Here is a 24155-nt window from a genome sequence, read left to right on the forward strand (position 1 = left end):
AGACTCATTTTGATAACCAAAAGTTGATGTCTCCATCAGGATACTTGTCTATCTCTAGTGATTTGACTATCATCCGTTAGATTAGATCTACTTTGCTTACTACAAAATCTATTAAATTGAAGAAAGTATTGAATCCATTTTTAATCCTATCTTTATACAATATTTTTTCTAATGTCTAAATCTTAAATATACAAGCTAAAATCAAAATATACTTGTTTTAAATTTAGAATAAATACATTTGACTTTTGTTTATATTTAAGATTAGATAGAGTAAATACTAGTAGAAAGATAATGAGAAGTTTGGCAGGTAAAAAAGTTGATTGGAGAATGTTAATGAGTAAATAGATAAATGTTCTTAATATTAATATATATTCTATTGAAGAACAACAAAAATTTCAAACAAAATCCCCTAAATCACGAAGACTTGTTATGCAATGACAAAACAAAACAAAACATTTTTGGAATGTGACCGTGACTTAAATCTAAGTTATTGAATTGGCCATGGCCATGGCCACTGCACCCCAGCTGTTTACATAATGACAAAATAAAACATTTTTCATGTACCATTTACATTCAAGATTTTCTACCACGAAATACCTTAGGTTATAATTTAAGTCACTCTCTCGTATCTCCATGCATAAATTTGAATTCTACACATTTAAATTAGAATTTTTTCAAAAGTGACATTAGAAATAGAAAATGGACAAGTAGGCAGAAATATGGTTGGGAATTGGGATACCCCTCTCTTCCTCACAATAAAAGACAGAATTCAGTGACCGTTTGATATTTGAATTCAAATTCAAAATACATACACATAGCTCCCTTCAGATCCCACAACTTCAGGGTACTACACCTTAATGGGCCCCACCCCGCTCCTAAGCTAACGAATACCGAAACCTAATCAACGGTCCAGATCTTTCCCCCATTTTAAACCTTCACTTCCCCTCATCAAAAGCACAATTCCTTCATAAATAACAAAATTTATTACACTCACGTACAAACACAAACACCACTCTCTTTTCTTTCTTTTCACTGAAAAAGTTTCAAACCAAAGCAAAAGAAACGCTCTGAAACCATAGCAAAAGTAAAAGAAGTTCAAATCTCTCTTCTTGTTTCTTTCTTTCTTTCTTTGAATCAAAATTTGAAAATGTCAAATCATAATAATCGTCGTTCATCGTTTTCTTCTTCAACAACGTCGTCAATGGCAAAACGACACCCACCTGTTACCGCTTTAACATCAGAGAACAACGCCGGAAAAGTCTTAGCCGCCTCTGCCAAGAAGCGACCTCCGCTCACTAACCTCACCAATCAAAATTCTTCCCGCAACAATTCATCCACTTTGGTATTTTTTTCCCACCCTTTCATCTTCTTTAAAGATTCGTTCTTTTTCAATTTCATCACAAAATATGAAGACCCATTTGAATTTTATGCGTGATTATAACGATTTTGGAATTGGGTTGTTGTTAATTTTGTAGGTAACTAAAGTTGCAAAGACAAAGAAAGAACCTTCACCATGCAATTCTTCTTCAAGCTCTGTGATTTCTGTTAACAAAAAACCTACTTTGTCGAATGTTAAATCCGCTACTGTGAATGTTTTTCCCAAGGCCATTACTACTACTTCATCATTTTCTGGAAGGAATGAAGTTGTTCCTCCTCCTCCATTGGTTGCTCCCACTACCTTCAATGTTCCGGTTTCGAGTAGTATGGATTTATCATCTCCTGGTAAATCCGATGGAATGTCGGTTTCTATGGACGAGACAATGTCGTCGTGTGATTCTTTCAAGAGTCCTGATATTGAATATGTGGATAACAGTGATGTTCCAGCTGTTGATTCTATTGAGAGGAAGACTTTTTGTAGCCTCAACATTTCTGATTCTAATTACCCATCAGGTTACATTTTGTTACTGTTTTGATATTCACAGTCTCGTAAATTATGATTATTTGATTACCCTTTTGATTTTACTGGTGCATTTTGAGATTATACTAATGATTGATTTGTTTTCAGGTAACATTTGTAGTAGAGACATTCTTGTTGAGTTGGAAAAGGGAGAGAAAATTGTTAATATTGATAATGATTACATGGATCCTCAACTCTGTGCTACCTTTGCCTGTGATATCTACAAGCATCTACGTGCATCTGAGGTATAGCTTCATTTCCCCTGTTGACAATGATCTATATTGTGTTTGTACATTTTTTATCCTTTGCCAAAGGCATTGATTTTGAGTTTAATAACTGTTCTGATATATGGTACTCTTATATACATAAGATAAGATATAATGTATATAAAACTACATTTTGTCAAAGTGTAAGCAGCTTACACTAATTTTGCACTAGTTAGTGAAAAAAATTGGGTTTAACCCTCCGTTTTTCGAGGGAAATTGGGTAAGTGAAGTCTGATTGCTCTAGCTAGGAGAGTAAACTTGGTACTCCGAATCGATTTGACCTTCGTTGAAGCTCATTAATCACTTAAGAGTGCATGGTTGATTACACTATTTAGTTAACATGATATGATTGATTTATTATTGTTTTTACAGCCAGGACAGTAATGTAACAAATTTGTCTATCAAACTATTAATTATTTATTCTTGAGTATATTCTTATCTTTTCCAAATTTTCTGGAATCTCAGACAAAGAAAAGGCCTTCAACAGACTTCATGGAGAAAATTCAGAAGGACATTAATCCCAGCATGCGTGCTATATTGATTGATTGGCTAGTGGAGGTAATGTTTCTTGTGGTCAATTAGTTATGTGGATTTTGCCAATTCCTACATTTTGATTAAATTAGTCATGTGGTCAATTTGGATTTGTAGTATATTGCAATTTGTGATTTACCAATTAGAATATAGAGTTGATTGTGAAACCTCTTTGTGTGCGCTAATTATCTATATCTATTTCCAACTGCAGGTGGCTGAAGAGTATAGACTTGTACCCGATACATTGTATTTGACAGTAAACTACATCGATCGATATCTTTCTGGGAATCCGATGAACAGGCAGCAATTACAATTACTTGGAGTTGCTTCTATGATGATTGCCTCGTAAGGAAGCATACAACTTCATGTTTTTCTTATATTGTTTTATCTCTAGGCATGAAGTAATAAGAATTCATTTTTATTATTTTTGGCAGTAAATATGAGGAGATTTGTGCACCTCAGGTGGAGGAATTTTGTTATATAACTGATAACACATACTTCAAGGATGAGGTTTGTGTTGAATTCTTTGGTTAAATACTTGTTTTGATTATACCATTTGAAGCTTGCAAATCTAAAGCAAATCATTTCATGCAGGTTTTGCAGATGGAATCTACTGTCTTGAATTTTCTGAAATTTGAAATGACTGCACCAACAATTAAATGCTTCTTGAGAAGATTTGTACGTGCAGCTCAAGGAATTGATGAGGTATGTTCTGTTTTTAATTGGTGATTTATAAGGCTCATGCATTTGTGCCATAGATGTTCAAACACGAGCACATAATTTTTCACACACTTTTTTTGCACAAACCTGTAAGAACACATGATGTAAGCTAAGAAGTAATTGGAGAAGCTAGTAATAACACACTCACTTATGATGATAAATTACAGAGAAACTCAAACTTATGCTTATTTCCATTTCTCACATTTGATGAGATAGCATTCATTTGTATGTTATGGCACATGACTCTAATTATTAGGATTCCATTTCTAAATTATTGACCCTTTTTTCTTGGTTTCATTTGCATTGCTCAGGTCCCTTCACTACAACTAGAGTGCTTGACAAATTTTATCGCCGAATTATCTCTGTTGGAGTATAGTATGCTTTGTTATGCTCCATCACTTATAGCAGCTTCTTCAATTTTCCTGGCCAAATATATGCTTTTCCCTGCAATGAAACCATGGGTATGCTGCTAATGACGAAGATTCATGTGTCCCATTATAATTAGAGAACGAATCATAAATTTTCCTTTGCTTAACATGCTTGGTTGTGTATTTTACAACAGAATCCGACATTGCAGCATTACACTCAATACCAGCCTTCTGATTTGTATGCTTGTGTAAAGGATCTCCACCGTCTTTGTTGCAACAGTCCTAATTCTAATTTGCCTGCAATTAAGGAGAAATACAATCAGCACAAGGTAACATATTCATCTTAACTTTTAAGCGCACGCACACTTTCTCAGTTAATAATCTTCTCATAAATTTATTTGTTTTTCAGTATAAATATGTTGCCAAGAAGTACTGCCCTCCTTCAATACCTCAAGAATTTTTCCAGAACTGAGCAGAGAGTTGATGTGTTGATTGAATGTCCAATTCCCAGTTGGAAAGCGTTAGATCGACACAAAGGGCTGCTTCTTGTATCTGCTTTGATTGATGCCGCCCACAAAATCGACGCTTCAAGAAGCAACTTGTATCATTAGCTACTGCTTCTTCTGCACCATTAGTGGATGGCTGGCTAGATAGATAGATGTAACCAATTTCTAAACATCTTTTCCCAAATAATTGCTAGGTAGATGTAATGGAAAAGACGACAAATTTAGTAGTAGTGAGTAAGCATGACAGACTCGGGGTTCTTGATTTAGTGTATCACCATTGTGCTAGTTCATGTAATCTTCCTAACCTTCTCAAGGTTTGAAAAACAGCTCAACATTTAAATCAAATTAAATATTTTGTGTTTAATAATAATAATAATGTACTTGATATTCTATATTGCTGCTTCTGTTTATATAACATATCCACCAAAAAAGTTTACACAATACAAAGGTAGAATACAAAGGCCAAATCCACATTAACAATAAACTCTCAACCTACAATTTTTACATCCCACCTTAATTATTTACTATACATTACTCTTTAATATGCCATCACCATTTACAGACCACATTGTGCATGCAGCCCTGTACTAACAATGTAGTTTGGCATGTTGTTGAGCCAATGGCAATCCTCAAATGAACAATAAGGTCCACCCTTAGGCCTCTCAACATTCACAGGCTTGATATATTTGGGTGACCAAGCAGGGGTTCCATCTTCATAAGAATTATGAGTCAATCTCGTTAAACCTGAACCATCCAACCTCACGGTGAATATTTCACCATAAGGTTGATAATGATGCGGGTTAGAGATAGGCTCAGCTGATATACCTGCATAATCTGACGTAAACACAAGACTCTTTCCATCGGGGCTAAAATATGGATGATTCGTCCTCCCACCTGAACCACTTTGAATCAGTTTCCTCAACCCGGTTCCATTCGGGTGGATCAAATAAATCTCAAAGCTTCCACTTCCCGGGTCATGACGATCGGATGCAAAAGCGATCCATTCTCCATCAGGGGACCAGTTGCACATTGTATCCGACCATGGACCCTCTGTTAATCTCTTAAGCCCGTTTTTCTCTCCGTGAACGGCATCCATTATGTAAAGATTCTTATGACCTGATCGACCAGAACGGAAAACAATCCATTTTCCGTCTGGCGATGGTGACGGAAAGGCATTGTTCTTTCCGTCCAGGGTCAACTTCTTGACGAAATTTCGGTCAACATCGATGGATATGATATCAACCTCAGTGCTTTCTGAAGCAAAGGTTTCTCCAACTGCTGTGTAGATTACACCAGGTCGAACCCGGTCCCATGCGGTTGAGAAAGCCATTGCATCAGAAACCTTTTTTCGGTTCGAACCGTCCCGGTTCACTACGTAAACACCAGGCATTTCAACGTAAGCGATTCTGTCTCCAGAGGGTGAGAAAACCGGAAACGAACCGGTGAACCGGAAGAGAGTCAGATTAGGAACGGGGCTGCGAACATTCTCTAGCATAAACTGAGGACTGGTGTTACTTTCTTTTCCTCTGCACTTGTGATACCCGACCCGCGTTGAATCAGGCGAGATAAACGGGTTGAGATGGTGAGCATTGGGAGAGACAAAACGAGTTAGCTCCTTGAATTCATTGCTAACCAGGTCGAACAATTCGATGTGACGGAAGCTAGAGCCAGGTCTTCTCGTTGCGACGGCGATGAATTTGTTGTTTCCAGGTGAAGTTGCCGGGGTAAACGCGTGTAAACCCGGTGGTGTAACTCGTTCGATGAGAACAGAGTTAGAAGAATCAGTGGTGAGAATTGCTCTGTAAATACTCAACCAACCGTCGTTCCCTCTCCGATGAAAGTAAATAGTGCGATCGTCCACCCAACTTGGCCAGCCACCGTGCTCAACTATTTTGTACCGGTGAGTTCCGTCGTGAGTGAGGAAAACGTAGATGTCTGTAGTGAGATCCTCTACTTCGCCGGACCAACCTTTACCACCATAGGAAGCGACTGCAGTCCATTTTCCGGTAGGAGATACAGCGGGGCTGAAATCAGCGACGCCGTAGGGAGTGAGTCTTCGGGTGTTACCCGATTTGAGATGGGTGGAATAGACGGCAGTCCAGCTGACACGTGGTACACCGGGATCCTCGTGCGTTGACACGTAGATTAAATACTCACCGTCGCTGGTGACACTTGGTTTATCTTTGATTGAAAGTTGAGACTGTGTTTCTGTGAGGTGATTAGGCAACAGAGGAAGTTGAATTCTATCGTTGATGATATGAGATTGAGACTCAAGTGCTGATCTTCTTTTGGTGGTGGTTGTGTAAACGGCGTCGTAGTATATGGTTGGAAAACCGGTTCTCTCAGTAACGTAAACGAGTTGCAGAGGAGGTGGATCTTGGTGAGTAATGGATGTGAGATTTGGAAGGAATTGGCCGTTGAAATTGACGGAGTGTCCGTCAGTGAGTTGTAATTCTTGGTGAGGGTGATGAATTGGGAGGGAATAGATATCAAAAGCGTAGTTAGCTCTGCCAAGTGTGGTGAAGATGATGCTATCGCTGCTGGAAGTTTCCACTTCAACTGCCCTTAGCAAGGGCAACGCCAGCAGCAACAGCAACAGCAACAACGCTATGCATAAGTGTTGTGCAATCATTGTTACTAATTTTGAGTATGTGTGGATGGAGAGGAGAGGTGCAGATTACATTTTATTAGTAGGTTTAAGAATAATATTGATAAGATAAAGTGAGACGTGGAGCCAAGCCATTGATTGTCCTTGTCCTTTTTTTGAGATTTTTGTCTTGTGAAATCACACGCCCTAATACTAATTCAGGTAGCTAAGGTTTTTTATTCATCACAAAAATTTGAGCATTCTTGTCATTTTCGAGTAATAAAAATGGTCTGTCTTTTTCTTGCTTGTTTTTTTTTTCTTCATCAAACTAGTTTTAAGCTATTTTTTTTATTTTTATCAAAATGTTATGTTTTCGTGTGCGCTGACGTCTGCTGCAGATATTTCTTTCTTTCTTTCTAGTGTCTTCTGAGACATATATATATATATATATATATATACTAGTATCGACACCCGTGCCAAGCACGGCCTAGAATTTCGTCATACTTAATAGAGATAATATTTAGATGGAACAAATAACAGTTAAAGTCGAACGTTGGATAAAAGAGTGCGAGTTGAACAACAAATAAGTAAAAAATATCATACTTAAGCCTTTTGGATGGAGATGTGGTATCATTTTAACTTATGTGGTTTTTGTTTTTAAAACGTGTGGATCCACGTCGGTGTTGGCTCGCTCGTAATGCACAACGGTTGCATGATATCCCGGTTCAACATTTTGGGGGAGTGGGAGTGGCTCTTGGTGGTCGATCACGGCACGGAGAGTCCGACACTTAATGGAGAGATGATAATGTGTCAAATGTGAGTTAAAATTTCACATTTTATGTAAGAGTAGATGTTGAGAGAGATGTTAATGCGTCATGTATGAGTTAAACTTCTACTTTTAATGCAAGAGTATATATTGAGCAACATATATGTGAGATGGCCAATATACCTAATGTCTTCGGGTTTGAGATAGATATGTGGTGTCCATCTTACGTGTGGTGTTTCTCTTGTTCAAATGTGATGATCCAATCTATTGTAGGATCCCTCGAAATCCAAACATTATAATGAATTTTTTTAGTTTTGGGATGTCATTTGGTTAATTTTGTTATATTAAATATAAGATTTTAGATGACATTCACCTTCATGCAATATCTTTGTCTAACTTTTATTATTTTAAATTCTTTTATTTTGGTCTTTGGTGGGATCAGAATATAAAAATTGTAGATGTATTATGATTAGGTAACAAAATACATGCTTATTCGACATTTTCGGTGAATATATGATGTCAATATCACTTGTGTGGTTGCTCTTAGCCTAATACGGTGATCCAACCTAATGCGAGGCTTCATCTACCGTTCTAACATTAAGATGAACAACTTTGTTAGGGTTTGGATGTCATTTGTTTAATTATTTTATTAAAAAAATTAGTATTTAGATGTCATTCACTTTCATGCTATTTTGTATTCAACCTCTATCATTTCAAACTCATTCATGTCTCGGTCTCCGGAATTATTTGACAATGGAAAAATCCATATGATGTATGTTGATTTGACAAAATACATGCTTATTAAACATTTTAAAACGATGTGACATTTTTTTAATTAAGTTTAATTTTTTGGTAAAATAATTACCCAAAAATCTTCAACTCCTTCATGAAACCACTTCCAGTCCACCTTCTTGAACACGTTGTGCTTCGTTTGACCTTGTTTGACTATGTCACATAATTACAGACACGGATGGTCGCACACTTGATTAAGAGATGTCAATGTGTCAAGTGTGACTTGACATTCTACATTGGATGGAAGAGTAAATTTTCAACAACATATAAATGAGATGCTCCATGTACTTAATGCCTTAAGGTTTTGTCTTGAGATGCGGTGTCAATCTCACTTGTATGGTTGATATTGACCTAATATGAATATCCATCTCACTCGTAAGCCGACCAGAATCTCAATATTATCCCAATATTATGATAAACATTTTTGTTAGTTTTTGGATGTCATTTGCTTGATTTTTTTTTTATCTCAAATTTTATTTATTGGATGTCATTCGCTTTCGGGCTATATTTTTTATTCAACTTCTATTATTTTAAAATCCTTCACTTTTCGTTTTTGGTGGGATTTGACAATGGAAAACCGGATACGTGTTATGTTGAGTTGACAAAATACACGCTTATTACGCTTTTACAATAATGTGACTTTTTTATTTTAATTTTTTGGTAAAAAATTTACCCAAAAATCTACAACTCCTTCAACAAACACGTAAATTACCGGCAACTACTTTATTCTCTATATTTTCACGGTACAACGCACAAACCCTTTTTTTTTCTTATTATTTCGTTCATTTCAAATTCCTTTTATGCCTTCTTTGTTTTTCTAGTTTATTTTTTCTCTTCATTTCTCTCTTTTCATGAAAGGAACAAAAATCTCCCTTCATTAAATCACCACTAACCCACCTTTTTTACCATGTTACACCTTCCCTAGTCTTATTTAGTTTTGTCACCGGATCATAGATGCAAAGAGTCTCAAACTTAAGGGATAGATATTATTATGTCATATATGACTTAAAGTTGCATATTAGATGGAAGAGCATAAGGTGATAAACATATAAGCGAGAAGACTCCATATACTTAATACCTTGAGAATTTGGATGTGGTGTCAACCTTACTTTTGTGGTTATCCTACCCCGTTTAAGCCCATCCGGAAGTACCAACATTGTGATAGACTTTTTTTTATGCCGTTTGCTTAATTCTTTTATCTTAAAATTTAGTTTTTGATGTCATTTGCTTTGATTCTATTTTTTTAATCCAACCTATATTTTTCAATTTCCTTTACTAATGGTCTTTGATGAGATGTGACAATAGCAATATAAAGATGTGTTAACTGTTAAGTGGAGTTAACAAAATACATGCTTATTAAACATTGTAAGTGAAGATGTGATATCAACCTTACTTGTGTAGCTGCTCTTATACAAATTTAATGATTCAATCTAGCATAGGCTCCTCCCCGAAGTATCAACATTATGATGAACTATTTTTTGAGTATTTGAATGTTATTTTTTTTAAAAAAAAATTATCTTAAAATTTATCTTTTGGATTTTATTCAGTTTCATGATATTTTTTATTTAACCTATATCATTTCAAATTCCAACATATTTGGTCTTTGATTGAAATTCGATGTGTTATTCTAAGTTGAGAAAATACATTCTTATTAGACATTTTAAAAAGATTGTTTTTTTTATTAAGTCTAATTTTTTCCCTAAAAAAAAAATAAGTCTAATGTTTTAGTGAAACAATTACTCAAAAAACTCAAACCATGAAATTACCAGTCATTCACTTTATTCTCTTTCTTGTCAGCTGAAGACAAACATCACACTCCTTATTTTTTTTCCTTATCATTTATATCAACTTCAAATTCCTTCTTTATCTTTTTCTTTTTTCTAATTTCTTTTCTCTCTTTGCAAGAAACCACTACCAACCCATCATTTTTAGCATGTTGTGCCTCTGTCTAATATTATTTGGATATGTATCTATATACCATAGATGCAAATGGCTCGCACTTAAGGGAAATATGTTATCGTCTTAAGTGTGTCAATCTCACTTGTGTGACTGTTCTCATTTTTGTGGTTGTTCTTAGCCTAATATAATGATACAACCATTGTAGGTTTTCTTGAAAATCGAACATTATTTTGAATTATTTTCTTAGTTTTTTTTCATGTCATTTGTTTAATTTATTTTATATTAAATTTAAGTTTTTCTATGTTGATGTGTTATGACGAATAACAAATTACATGCTTATTTGGTATTTTTAAATGATATGGCATTTTTTATTTGAGTCTAATTTTTAGGTAAATTAATTATCCAAAATTTTCAATTTCTTCAACAAACCCATCAGCAAGAAGAACAATTAAGAAGAGAGATGATTCAGTATAAGGAATGTGTCATTTATCATGATTAATTTGAAAGAAAAATCCATTTCCTAGTTCTTTGAGATTATCTCTTGTTCGATGGTCAAGATAGGGAAACATGATATAATATATTAATCACATCCAGCTTAAATATCATGTTTGATGCACCAAAGAGACATGATAAAATAAACCATTTTCCTATCCTATTTCCTTTGTAATTTTTATCCTAGGTATATGCTGGATTAGAAACTATCATGAATTTCTATAGAATTAGAAGATCATTCTTTATTTATTATAATGATATTCTACCATTTTTAAAATGTTGACTTTTTTAAAATAATATATATATTTGTTATTATAATCATTTACATGTCATTTTTATAATATTTAATTAATTATGAGATTAATTTTTTCATTTAATTATAATGATATCATGTGCGCATCAAACACATGATATGATTAATGTTTATCATGCCCATATAAGTTTGTATCCAGTTTCATATCCTATCATGTATCTATCATATCCCTACCATCAAACATGGTTTAGTCTAGCAAAGTGTAAAGACATACTTTAGATTTAAAGGTTACAGGTTTTGAGCCCCTTCGTGTATCTTTGGAGCTAGGTAAATGTAAATATCTTAGTGAGTGCTCTTTTATCTCTAAGATGTTTCCTACCTTATACAAAATTAACATTCATTCACCATAACTTTTTTTCACCAAAAAGAAATTCATTGCGACTTTTGTTTTTTTAATAACGACATTAAATATCATACCCAAGAATCATTATGGTCCAATGATCATTAAGAAGTTTTTTGTGTTAAAAGACACTTATGTGCATTATTATGCTCTTAAAAGACGTGACATACATAAAAGACATTTACTTTGCATTCTTATGTCAAACTTAGTAACTACATAACATCAAAGAAGTTATTTGCCCCAAATTTTTTATCAAGATGAAGTCCATACTTTGATCGATTCTCTTGTAATAATTTTGGTTGGCATACTTTTAATTTGCAGGATTCGTTAAAAAGAATAACAATGAAATTAGGTCATGGCTCGACATCTTATTGTGTGAGTATAGGTGCTATATATTGGATCAAGACAACCCAAAAATTGCAACTTTAATTGGATCAAGACAACCCAAAAATTGCAACTTTAAATAATCATGAAAGATACATGAGTAGAAGAGCAATGAATTGATCTATCAAACACAATAGAAAGTCAATCTCATGATTTTTATCAAGGATTAATTCCCTATGAAGTTAAAGACCGCTATAATTTAGTGTTGGTATTTTCAAAAATTTGATGCATTTCTTCTTGACTAAGGGTGTGTGCGCTAGTGTGAAATTTTACTTTAAGCTAACAATTTTTTTTAGAGATGTCATTTATCAGTTGTGTTCTTGACGGTACTTATTTTGACAGTGACAAACAGCCACAAACAATTTTTTTCATACCTTTGTTTCACTAAAAATCCATAACTTTCTTATTTTGACACGTATGTTACAAATGATGAGAGAAAAAAGAAGTTTTTTTGTTGATAAATCTACTTTTTTATACCCAAATTTCATTTCAATTAAAAAGTGAAAAACCAAACTTAGTAAAATCTATACAATCTATACAACATACATATTCATATAAGAAAAAAAAACGAGTGGCTCGCCTTGGCTTGTCATAACAGAGTTCAACATGCGGTTTAGATCAATTTGAGATAAAAAAATCGAATAATATTAAAATATGATCTAATCCGAGAGGTTTTCACAAAGGACATTCAAACATATGCAATGATATTAGATTTTGTAAGATTTTCTGTTTTTTGTTCCAATTTGTAGTTTTATTTTGAATCGGTTTATATTCTAACACTCATAACTCGTCATTAGTGTGATTAGTTAGACACTTGCAACAATATCAATATTACCGCTAGCATTTTTACAATCTCAATGCAAATAAAACTACTTAAAATTCATATATCGTACACTTTAATCAAATTTTTAATATTTACAACTCAAAATATAAAGCTTGATTAAAATATACAACTCTATGTAAAAAAACAATTACAACTTTTATTAGTTTTGTAAAATATTCAACTCTACAAATCCCTTTGGTTGATATTAGTTTTGTAATATTTAGTTTTGTAAAATATTCAACTCTACAAATATTCAACTCTACAAATCCATGTAATCAAACTTCAATTATTGCAGCCTTGTGTTTCATCATTAGTTGAATCTACATCTGGAAAAATAGAACAAATCAATAAAATTCAGTCAAAACCAAAGAACAATTGGTTGAAGAACAACCCATAAATATCAACTGTTGCTAAAGAAGAAAAATTGAAAAGAAGATTAGGAAAAATAATGGATTTAAATAAATTGCAAACTCGGAGTAGTCAAGTACCAAAAACAAATATGTGATATTTAGAGAATAAGGATGATACACTATTTATAGGCAATATGAAGAAAAATAATACAAATAATTTTATAAAAAAATGGATAAAAAAATATAAATGAACAAACATGATTATTTTGAAATAATTTTGAATTCTATAACCGAATGTTAAAATGGTGTGAAGAATGGTGATAGTTGAAGTAATATTTATAGCAAAAGAAATCAAAGCATGGTGAGAACATAGAGGTAATGTAGACCCGGAATTTGCTGCCAAAAAACATATGCAATAAATCATCTTTAATTGATATCAAATCAAATAAGAGGTGTAATTTCTTTTTGATGAAAAATGAAAGTTGTAATATGACCTTTAAAAGGTGATCAACGAATATTAAATTTGTTTTCATGATAAAAGTGATGCAATTAACCCAAAAATTAACGTCAAACAAAAAAACCCCAAAACTAACGCAAAAATTATATAAATGTTAATAAACTTTTTTCTTTATTTAATTGCATTTTTTTTGACAAAATTGCATTTTAATTCATGTAAATGTGCATATAATTCAAAATGTTTTTCCTTCAAAAAAATAAAAAAATAATTCAAAATGTTTAAAGTTTATTTTTAAATTTTTCATCATGAATGCATACACACAAACATAGAACACTTATAAGAAGAGTTTTCTTATTCTAATTATTCGGTTACGGGAATATTATTCTTGGCTTAGAAATGTCTTAGTAATAAAGACAAATTAATACGTGATTAAATGCATTAAATACTTCTTAGAATTTTAAGATATTACATTTTGGTGTATATATGAGATAAAAAAATAAATGCACATTTCAACATAAGTTTGTCACATGTACTATCAAAATAAAATAAGGGAAATGCTTATAATAGAGATAGAGATTTATGAAGTAAATAATATTGTTTGCTAATGTAATTCTAACAACTAACACCCAATATTTATTTCTTAAGAGAAACTTCTCAAATTTTTGAAATAAAATATTACTTGGGAGCCAAATTTAAGTATGAAACCTATAAATAAATAAAAAGGAAGAAAAGAGACATGAGATTGGGATAAAAGAGTGCAAAAGGTAGAATTTTCAATTGCAATGGTGTGAAAAATTGCTTACAATTTACCGCTATTTATATTAAGAACATGAAGATTGAAACTGACAATATCAATTACATAACTTAATAGCATTTATCTAAATGAGAAATTAAGGAAGGAAACGCCATTGAATTTAATAATGATAGTAAATAGGTAATCATTCTAAATAAATTGCAATGAATAGTAATAAGGATTTAAAAAACAATAGAAAGCGTTTTTTGTTTTTTCTGTTTAGGAATCCGTACAATTGTGCTAATTTTTTTTTTCACGGATTGAGGCGTAGAATTGTATTAATTGAGGCATATCATTTCCATTGAAGTCAAGGCAAATAAAACATATCAATGATTTCTAAATAATTTTCTTTTTTCAATGCATCCTTAGTAGTTAAGGCAAATAAATATTCTTTAAAAGAAATTATTGTGACTATCAAATATCGTGGCGTCAAATTATAAACTCGAACACTAAAAATTTTAAACAATGTAGCAACAATTTTATAAATACTAAAATTTTCAAAAAACAAACCAACAATTTTAAAGTTGATTAGCAAAATATGCTCTTAAGAATTTAGATTGCATATGGATTGAAGAAACTCCACCTTGTATTTTGCGATCTTGGCATTTGATTTATTGTCGGTACTTTCGTTAATGAAATTGTCTTTGACGTCAAAAAAAAAGTTGATTATAATTGTCAATAGAATTTTTAATTGATTAGTCACAATAAGGTCACAACAATTTTTAAAGTTGATTATAATTGTCAATATAATTTTTAATTGATTAGTCACAATAAGATCACAATATTTATTAAAAAAAATCAAGAAAATCATTACCCTTTGTTTTCCAAAATTTTCGGTTAATTTCATATGTAATGTTTATTAAAAAAAATAAAAAATCAAGAAACTCATTACCCTTTGTTTTCCAAAATTTTCGGTTGCAATCCCGGTACGGTAAATTGTCATCCGAATTTTAGCACTTGACATTTTGGTGTGTATATTCCCTAAAAAAACATGTTGGTGTGTAGATGAAAGAAAGAATTAAATGCACCTATCATTGTAAAGTTGCCATGTGTACTATCAAAATAAAATAGGGGAAATGTTTATAATAAAGATATATATATATATATATATATATAACCCACATTTTTGTCATTTTTTTCTTGCTCTTGGGTTGGGCTGTTATGTTAATAATTTTTAATAGCCCAATAATACTAACACCTCCCTTCATGAAATGCATTTATTTATGATTGTATATAGATAGTCTTACAAGTTATTATTCTTGCAGAAAAAAACAACTAGTAGAAATTACTGTTGCATTTGTTCTCATCCTAATAAATGAACGCTGTCATTAATTTACCTTTGTGTTGTGGAAAAGAAATCATATTTAATCCTGTTGGTTGGTTAATTCGTTCCTTGGGTTGAATTGAAAGTGTTAATAATTGTTGGGACATAAACTAAAGACGAAACAGTATGTAGGTGTAAGAGTCAAACCGCGTAGGCATAGACAAAGGTACATCTCCTTTTTCTTTTTGTTTTTGTTTTTGAGGAAACTTAATCACCAAGTCTACTCTAACCAACTAACTCCACAGTTCTGTTTAACTAGTCAGAAAGTAGAAATTCATTTCACACTCTGCAACACTTTGAATTACAATCTTATCACATATAATTGTTCTTTCTTCTTTCTCCCATAATCAGTTGAGTTAAGTTTGAGTTTTGAGTAATGAGCTTCTTGAGGCCGTCTGCAATGTACAATTTTTTTATTACTTATCCTTCATCACGATGGATGCCATGTCAGAGTTGGGGGTTCCTTCGATGGCCGGGTCTTGAAGGTTTCTTAAGACTTCTTCTGGTTTTTCTTCTTTGGTCTACCTTCTCCCATCTCTGCTATATACCTTCTTCTTCTATGTACCCTACCCTTCGTGTTGGCGATCGAATCATTGTCGAAAAGGTACATGATTGTGATGTCTCCACATAAATTATTAACATCCATTTCTACTTCTGCAATTTTATCGTTTTTTATGTCCCATTTTGGCCTAAAATTGTACTCGTATGATATCTGCCATCCATCATATATTCCATTAGGGGCTGGTTGGAATGTTATTTCATTCCCTTTTTAGGTGTATCTCCTCAGATTCTAATTCATAGGTTGTATCTAGACTTTTTTATATTAAAATACATTTTCACTTTTCAACCTACTTTACCAATTCCAAACATAATGGATTTTAAAAAATTAGCATTGTGAAGATGATAATTTACAATGGATAAATGATCATATAAGACATACAGGATTATGAAGGAAATAGTTAAGAGAGAAATTCAGTGTAGGTTCCATTGTTAAAAATGGTAAAGTCTTACTTTATATCATTTGGACTTTGGACATGACTTATAGCAGCACCGTAAACAGGGTAGATAAGATGAAGGACAGTACAATGGTGAGAGGGAGATCAACAAAAACTATAGATCAAACCATTAAGATAGATGTATTTAAATGGTTTATTAATAAACACGGCCCATTATAGGATTTTATGACATAATTTGATTCATGTAGCTTTTTGTAGTGAAAAATATTGTCTGTTGCTTTTGTTAGCTTGATGGTACTGCTTAATAGTGATCAGGTCTTCACACATCTACTAGAAAAACTATGCTAAAATTTTGATTCTTGTGTGGCATGCTGAAATGGCACTATGCATTCTCTTAATCACCAAGTCTAGCCAACTAATTCCACGGTTCTGTTTAAGTAAGAAAGTGAAAACTCGTTTCACACTCTGCAAATCTTTGAATTGCTGGTATCTAGGAACTACCAAGTGTGTGTGATGGATATATAGACAGACTCGTGATATATAATTATTCTTTCTCCCATAACTAATTGAGTTAAGTTTGAGTTTTGAGTAATGAGCTTCGCGAGGCCGTTTGCAATGTACAACTTTGTTTTTACATATCCTTAGTCATGATGGATGCCGTGTAAGAGTTGGGGGTTCCTTCGATGACCAGGTCTTGACGAGTTCTCAAGACTTCCGGTGGTTTTCCTTCTTTGGTCTACCTTCTCCCAAACTCGTTACATACCTTCTTCCTTCGTGTTGGCTATTGAATTATCGCCAAAAAGTTACATGGTTTACACATGACATTCTGCTTTCCATTTTTATTATATCTACCTTTATGCATGATCTTATGATTGAAGAATATTCCATAATCATAAATTACAGGTCAATGACATGCAATGTTATACTTTCCAATTTCCCTTCTTGGCATAATGATAGGTTGTATCTAGACTTTTTATATTCAAATATATTTTCACTTTTCTACCTACTTTGCCAATTCTAAACATAATGGATTTTTAAAATTTCATTATAGGGTTTTATGACATCATTTGATTCATGTAGTTGGTTGCACGTAATGAAAAACATAGACTGTTGTTCTGTGTAGCTGCTGCTTTATACAAGTTGTTCCTGAAGAAGTTTTGAAAATTTGAATGATGAGTTCAACATTGTATGTATTTGCTTCTGTTAGCTTGATTGTACTGCTTAAAATAAGATAATAGTGATCAGGTCTTCGTACATTTTCCTAGGAAAACTAGGTAAAAGTTTTGATTCTTGAATGACATGCAGAATTGGCATTTTGCATTGTCTTAATTATGACATTGAGTATAACTCTTGACCATTTTTTTGAATGGACTTAAGTTCAAGTTCATTGCAGGATAATCATGCTAAATATATCTTTCTTTTATTGTTTAACTAATAATCCTAATTTGATGTATGATAGTTTTTAGTTTTTCCTTTATTTATTTTTTTGCTGGGAATCGGTTTTTCTGTATATGTTGATATCTAATATCAGCAATCACTTTACTGGGTTATATTATATGCCCCAAAAATATACTACACCTTATAACTGACTAGCTTTATGAATTATGAGAATAAGCTTCTTGGTTTACTTTAGTTATAATAACATTTGTACTTTCTGTTACATTGGTTAGCCCAACTTGTCTGAGTAATAAGATTGAGAGTATTACGGTATCTAACGGAAAATATGTTTAGCTATATGGATTTGAAATGAACAACTGCTTAATGTATCCAATTCATTGCAATTATCTCCTCGAGAATGTGATCCCATGCAAATTAACTAAAATTCTACAGATATTGTGTTATAATAAATCAGTTATACCTATGGCATTGAAGTGTCAATTCTTAAGAAAATGTCGAGAACTTGCATTGACGGGTGATATGGCCAAAGTAGTCCTTACTCCTTTCAAAGGGTTGAACAATTTGAGCCAACGTTTGGGATTGAGTTAGACCTAGCTCAAATTCTAAGAGAAAAAGATCCATCATGTATTTTGTGTATTCCTAAAGAATGAAATACACAAAATTTAGGGGATAGAAACCAAGACTATTGGGACAAAAGCTTAAAAATGCCGTAGATTGGTGACGTATCATATGTTGGTATTTGTTACATTACATTTTATTACATGTAATGTAATAAAAGCTTAAGAATGAAATACACAATCATATGTTGGTATTTGTTACATTACATTTTACGCTTATTCAATTTACCATATATCCAATTGCATTCTGGTTAGAAACACTTTCAGAAATAAGGTCAATGTTTTGGTGGGTTTATCTTCAGGGGTGTTTTTAGGTGGTTATGGTGTACCGTCTATATGCGGCACCATTTGTATCTTGTTTCGTCCATACCTTGCGTCTTGCGGGGATGGCGTTTAATAATATTTGCCGATTCAAAAAGAAAAAAGAAATAAGGTCAATGGATATTTTCTGGCTTGTATGTATTTTTTCTACTTGTTTCATCTCTTTTTATGCTTTACTTGTTTACATCCTCAGGCTTCATATTATATCAGGAGTCCTTCTATACATGATATTATAACATTTCGGGATCCAACGCAGGTATGTTGTGCTCGTATACTGTACTGGTATGGATATGGAATATGTAGCAACCATACTTACAGTTACATTATTGGTTTTTTTTTTATGTAGCACTCTGGAGATAAAACAGATGTAATTTTTATTAAGAGAGTTGTTGCAAAAGAAGGAGCCACTGTTGAGGTAGTAAATAAATGTCAATTGAATTTTCCATCATACTAAAATTTAAGTGACTACTTGGTAATTTGATAAGCAATCACTGCTAAGAACATATGTGAATATGGTCTATCAATGGGTTTGGAGATATAGTTCCTAATTACACCATTCACTTTCTCTTTCTTCTATTTTTAACATTTTGCAGGTTCATCATGGAGGGCTCTATGTCAATGGTGTTGCTCAAGAGGAGGATTTCGTGGTAGAGAAACCAACATACACAACGAAATTAACCGTGAGACCAGTGTTATTAATTCTGATCAATTCTAGCCTTATCTGTTTATTCAATATTTGGGATTTTTCCTTTCCTCATTACTTCTATGATCCTTGCAGTATGTGCCGAAAGGCCATGTGTATGTGTTGGGGGATAATCGCAACAATAGCTATGATTCCCATATATGGTAAGAAACTATTTCTACAAGTTACTCTACTTTCATTTTTCCTTCTCCATTAATTTTATACTTTTTGAGATGTGATTCTGAATGTGTTGATGTGCTTATAACGCAGTTAGGCTGTTTTCTCTTCTATTTGGATATCTATTCATCTTTCTTTCTCTTAGTCAACATTGAAACAATTTCTCTATCATTATCTTTTATACCTCTTGATCTTATTTGTCTTATATCTCCAATGATGAACAGGGGACCACTTCCGATGAAAAATATAGTTGGAAGATATGCCATGCGCTGTCACAGACCAACAAATTGATTGCATTATACTATATGGTTGAGATATGGTGGAGGAACCAACCAGAATTCTTTTTTCTTTCATCTGCTAAGTCTTCTTCATGGGAATTGGATTCTCATATGCTTGCTCATAGTGATTACAGAATCTTCCTTCCCCCAGAGTATGCAACAAACCGAAAGAGAAAAATGTCATGTCATGTCATTTCCAAAGGGCTTATGGTAATTTGATAAATGAAGCATGTGATCTGCCAAGTGGTATTTGTTTTTTATGACGAAATGCTAAATGATATTATTATCATCATAGGAATCTGAATTTTCTGTGTTTGTACATGCTATATCATGTTTAAGCTGATTAAGAAATGTGCGAAAGACAAATGTGCCGTTCGTCATTTGAATTTGTGGTCATTCCAAGTCTTGTTTCTCTCATTTCTGAAATATTCGCGCGAGATTTGCTTTGCAAAATAACTATTCTTTCTAATCTTAAAACATGAGATAGCTAATGCCAATACCATTCTTTTCGTGCGCGATGATTGATGACTTTGGGATATTATTATATTACCTTATTTTTAAGTTCAAGTAGCTTTAATTCTTTTGGCATGTCCCTCCTTTATTCTTGTATGACTTTGCTATAAAAAACCAGAGGATAACTTTTTAATGAAAAAAGTAGGGGTGGAAGGTGTTGTTTTTTCTTATATTAAAATTGGGAGGTAGGCAAGCTGGGAATTTGGATGGATGGTTGATGGTTTAATTAACCAAAATTTTATCAAATGGCAGATTATTATATATCAAAGTTTATGACTTTTCTAGAAGGGGTGTCGTTTTCATCTACTGGCTCTTTACAAAATCTTTGGAAGATTAAATATGCCATTTGGATGGTGCCTACTTAACAGGATGGAGGGAAATTTTGAAATATGTACTGCTTCTCCCCCGTCCATTGTTTTTAAACTTCTCTAATTGAGAGGTACACTTAATTTCATAATAAAATATGTAGGCTTTTTTTGGGTTAACTTTGACAAAATATATTCTTAATGTTCGTATGGAATCTGAGTCTATTTTTACTTAGCCACTGCTAGTGCTGAATAAATAAAATGTGGAGTTCAAAATTTTATTTCTTGGTATTGTGCAAGTGTTTGTTTGTGTTATAGATGATAAGTGAATCTAAATAGTTACTGTATTAGTGTATATATGCAGACAATAAAGAATAAAGAACGCAACTACTTATTAAGTGTTGTCTCCAAGTGATGCATGTTGCTCTATAATTAAAACAACTTCACCAAGGACAACGACAATAATAATGTATTTATGATCCAAAGTTTTGTCAAAATCAAAACTCTAGATCATTAACTCTTCTCTCTTATACGCAAATTGGAGGTAGGGAACTGTTGTTCTCATGGAATGCTATGCTTGATATGAATTGTATTAGTAAAACACTCTCCAACACATTTGGTTGAATTTAAATAGGTCATACTGAATTCTAAGGGTTTGGTCTAGTAGTAAAAAGACACCCCTTGAATCTATCCGAGAGGTTTTGGGTTCGGGGCGATTCGAGCCCCGCTAGAATATTTGAAGAGATAAATGTAAATACATTTCTAAATGTTCTTTGAGCTCAAAGGTCTTCTCTACCTTGGACCGAGGCAACATCCTTTTACTCTAAATTATTTTTGTTTTAGAAATTATAACAACCTATCAATTTAGTCCCTCAAATTTGTAAAATAGCAAGTTTAGTCTCGTTAAATTGAAAAATATAATAATCAATTTAGTCCATCCATAAAAAAATTCTTTAATAAACACGGACCAAAATGAATAAAAGATTTACTTATTAACTTAAAGGGTCTTGCGGTCTTGCTAACGGTGCCTTAAGAGCAATGGTTAAAGAATTTACAAATAGAAATTTTGTCTTGGAAATATAAATTTTGTAAGTTCCTCCATTCTTTTGGCATTACCCTTGGGGCAAAATAATAATTACACAACTTTTTCATGAAAACTTACTTGTTTTAGATGCTTAACCATTACCCTTGGGGCACTAGTTAGCGTTCTCCTAACTTAGAAGGTCATGACATTTGTTAAAGAAACAAAAAAATAGGTAAATTTTGTATTGAAAATATTTTTATTTTTACATTTTTAAGAGGTTTTTTTCTTCCGGTGGGGTGCGCCACTCTATGCAACAAGGCAACACATAGGCGACACTCGAGAAGCCTAGTAGCAAGCTACCGAGATGGCTTCTCCCCTCAAAAAGTAATTTAAGAGGTTTACTACACAAGTTTCAAGATATTTTTACTATATTTATTTCTTTAGCAAGTGTCGTGGATGGATTTATTAGTAGTTTCCTAACTTTTTTTTTTGAAAGAAGTAGTTTCCTAACTTAAATAGTCTTTTGGTGCATCAAAACCACCATCTTTAAAATTTATGACGCAAAATTTAAGAAAAAGATTAAATTTATTGATATTTTTCAATTTAAAGTACCGATTTAATTACTATTGCGCATATTTAAAGAACTAAATTGATCACCTTTACAATTTCAATGACAAAAATTCCTACTCAAATTTGTGTAGGGCCTACACAAATTTCAACAAATTAAATAATGTATTATAAATAGCATATTATAAAGTGTGTTGATAACACTCTTCACTTGATAATGGAATTGGAATCCGTATTAAGGTACAAATTCGGATAAAAATCTATTGTGTTTCTCATAATCAAGCTAACTCTTTCATTTCCGTAGTATGGAAACGGACAACAAAAGCAATACTTGGCCATTTGTCTGTCACCAGCATAAAACATCGTATCTTGTCATCAAAACACAGCATCTTAATTTTGAGGAATGGTTTATGACAGAAATATGGCATTAACAAAGCACGGTAACAATTCGCCCACCCATACATCCTATGGAACTTGCAATCTAGTGCATGGGAAATGCTAATAGCAGATAATTGATATAAATTTGATCATGAAGTAGGAATTTTTTTTTTTTTTTCATTTTACATTTATCAGTTAAAACAGATAATTTTATTTTAATGTAAATATGATTTACAAAATTTGACTCACACAAATATATTTAAATCTAAAAAGATTTGGGGCCTAATACGAAACTTAAAAAATTTGAGAACTTAAAGTCCTTACTTTTGTGGCAACCTCTCGGACCGACCCCTGGTCTACAAATCATTTTCATTATATTTATAGAGGAGGGATCCATTGACTCCAAGGGTAAGTTTATTGACTTACTCCAAATCTTATCCCTTCATTTTGTTTTAATCTAATGGTTCAAATCAATTATTAATTATCTCACCTGAACCCTAAACTATGTTCTCCCACGCTATCTCTCTTCCATTCCCTTATTTGCTTTCTGCACTTGCGAATAATCCAACTTCTCCCGGTATCGTTTCACTGTTTTTTGATGTTATCATCACCAATTTCCATTCATATATTCTAGTAATGACCTTTTAAGTTTTCCTTGGTTTTTTTCTTCTAATTTCCCTGCAATTATTTAGAAAGTCAAAATTGAATATTTTTAGGGATGTGATTGTAACAAAAACCTTGATCTTGGTTTAAACACCATTACTCCATTCTTTAATTTAAACACCATTCATGATTTAGATTGTTTCACTTAGCTTGTATCAATTTGTGGTTAAACCTTCAATTTTCAAGAATAAATAAGACAATGAAATTTTACAAGTCTGAATTGTAGTGGCTAATGGTGCATATGAATTGGTTGGGGTATTGGAACACTTGTATCAATTTGAGATCTGTTGCACTGGACGATGATGGTGTTGAAATTTTAGATGATGGGAAAAATTAATCTGAATGAATTAGGCTACACGAACACAGAGAAGAGAGTTGTGATAACAAAAGAAGGAGATTTAGAGGGACCATGTAAGTAATAATTAAATGAATATAAAGCCGTTAGATTAAAAGCAAATGAATGGTGGTGATTTGGAGTAAGTCAATAAACTTACTCTTGGAGTCAATGGTTCCATCCTCATATTTATATGGTTTAAGAGTTTAAAATATTTATTTCTGATATATAGAAAATTGTATAAAATTCAAAATAGAGGATAATTAGAATTAGAATTATACGTTGTTACTGCATTTTATTTTGAGCGTAGAGGATTCGGTTCCTGCTTGGCGAA

At 32.6% G+C, this 24155-nt stretch overlaps 3 protein-coding genes and 1 pseudogene across 3 annotated transcripts; 2 read left to right on the forward strand and 2 right to left on the reverse strand.

Annotated features, from left to right (window-relative positions):
• Positions 1-998: 998 nt before the first annotated feature.
• On the forward strand, positions 999-6939 carry LOC146941128 (cyclin-A1-4-like). The gene is made up of 10 exons (XM_085754916.1): positions 999-1342; positions 1476-1890; positions 2006-2142; positions 2629-2721; positions 2906-3039; positions 3129-3204; positions 3289-3399; positions 3726-3875; positions 3977-4111; positions 4192-6939. The coding sequence occupies exons 1-10, from the start codon at positions 1148-1150 to the stop codon at positions 4252-4254; spliced, it is 1509 nt and encodes a 502-aa protein (XP_085611042.1). The 5' UTR covers positions 999-1147; the 3' UTR covers positions 4255-6939.
• LOC146941129 (uncharacterized) lies at positions 4670-6947 on the reverse strand. Its single transcript, XM_085754915.1, has one exon. The coding sequence runs from the start codon at positions 6918-6920 to the stop codon at positions 4845-4847; it is 2076 nt and encodes a 691-aa protein (XP_085611041.1). The 5' UTR covers positions 6921-6947; the 3' UTR covers positions 4670-4844.
• An 8450-nt stretch (positions 6948-15397) lies between these two features.
• On the forward strand, positions 15398-20438 carry LOC146941130 (chloroplast processing peptidase-like). Its single transcript, XM_085754917.1, has 6 exons — positions 15398-16212; positions 19094-19156; positions 19247-19315; positions 19494-19580; positions 19679-19746; positions 19984-20438. The coding sequence occupies exons 1-6, from the start codon at positions 15985-15987 to the stop codon at positions 20048-20050; spliced, it is 582 nt and encodes a 193-aa protein (XP_085611043.1). The 5' UTR covers positions 15398-15984; the 3' UTR covers positions 20051-20438.
• A 1732-nt stretch (positions 20439-22170) lies between these two features.
• LOC146941131 (U2 spliceosomal RNA) lies at positions 22171-22300 on the reverse strand (annotated as a pseudogene).
• Between the last annotated feature and the right edge of the window lie 1855 nt (positions 22301-24155).

This window comes from Medicago sativa, chromosome 3 (assembly GCF_051527215.1).
Source record: "Medicago sativa cultivar Bolivia chromosome 3, Bolivia_mono, whole genome shotgun sequence".
Classification (NCBI taxonomy): domain Eukaryota; kingdom Viridiplantae; phylum Streptophyta; class Magnoliopsida; order Fabales; family Fabaceae; genus Medicago; species Medicago sativa.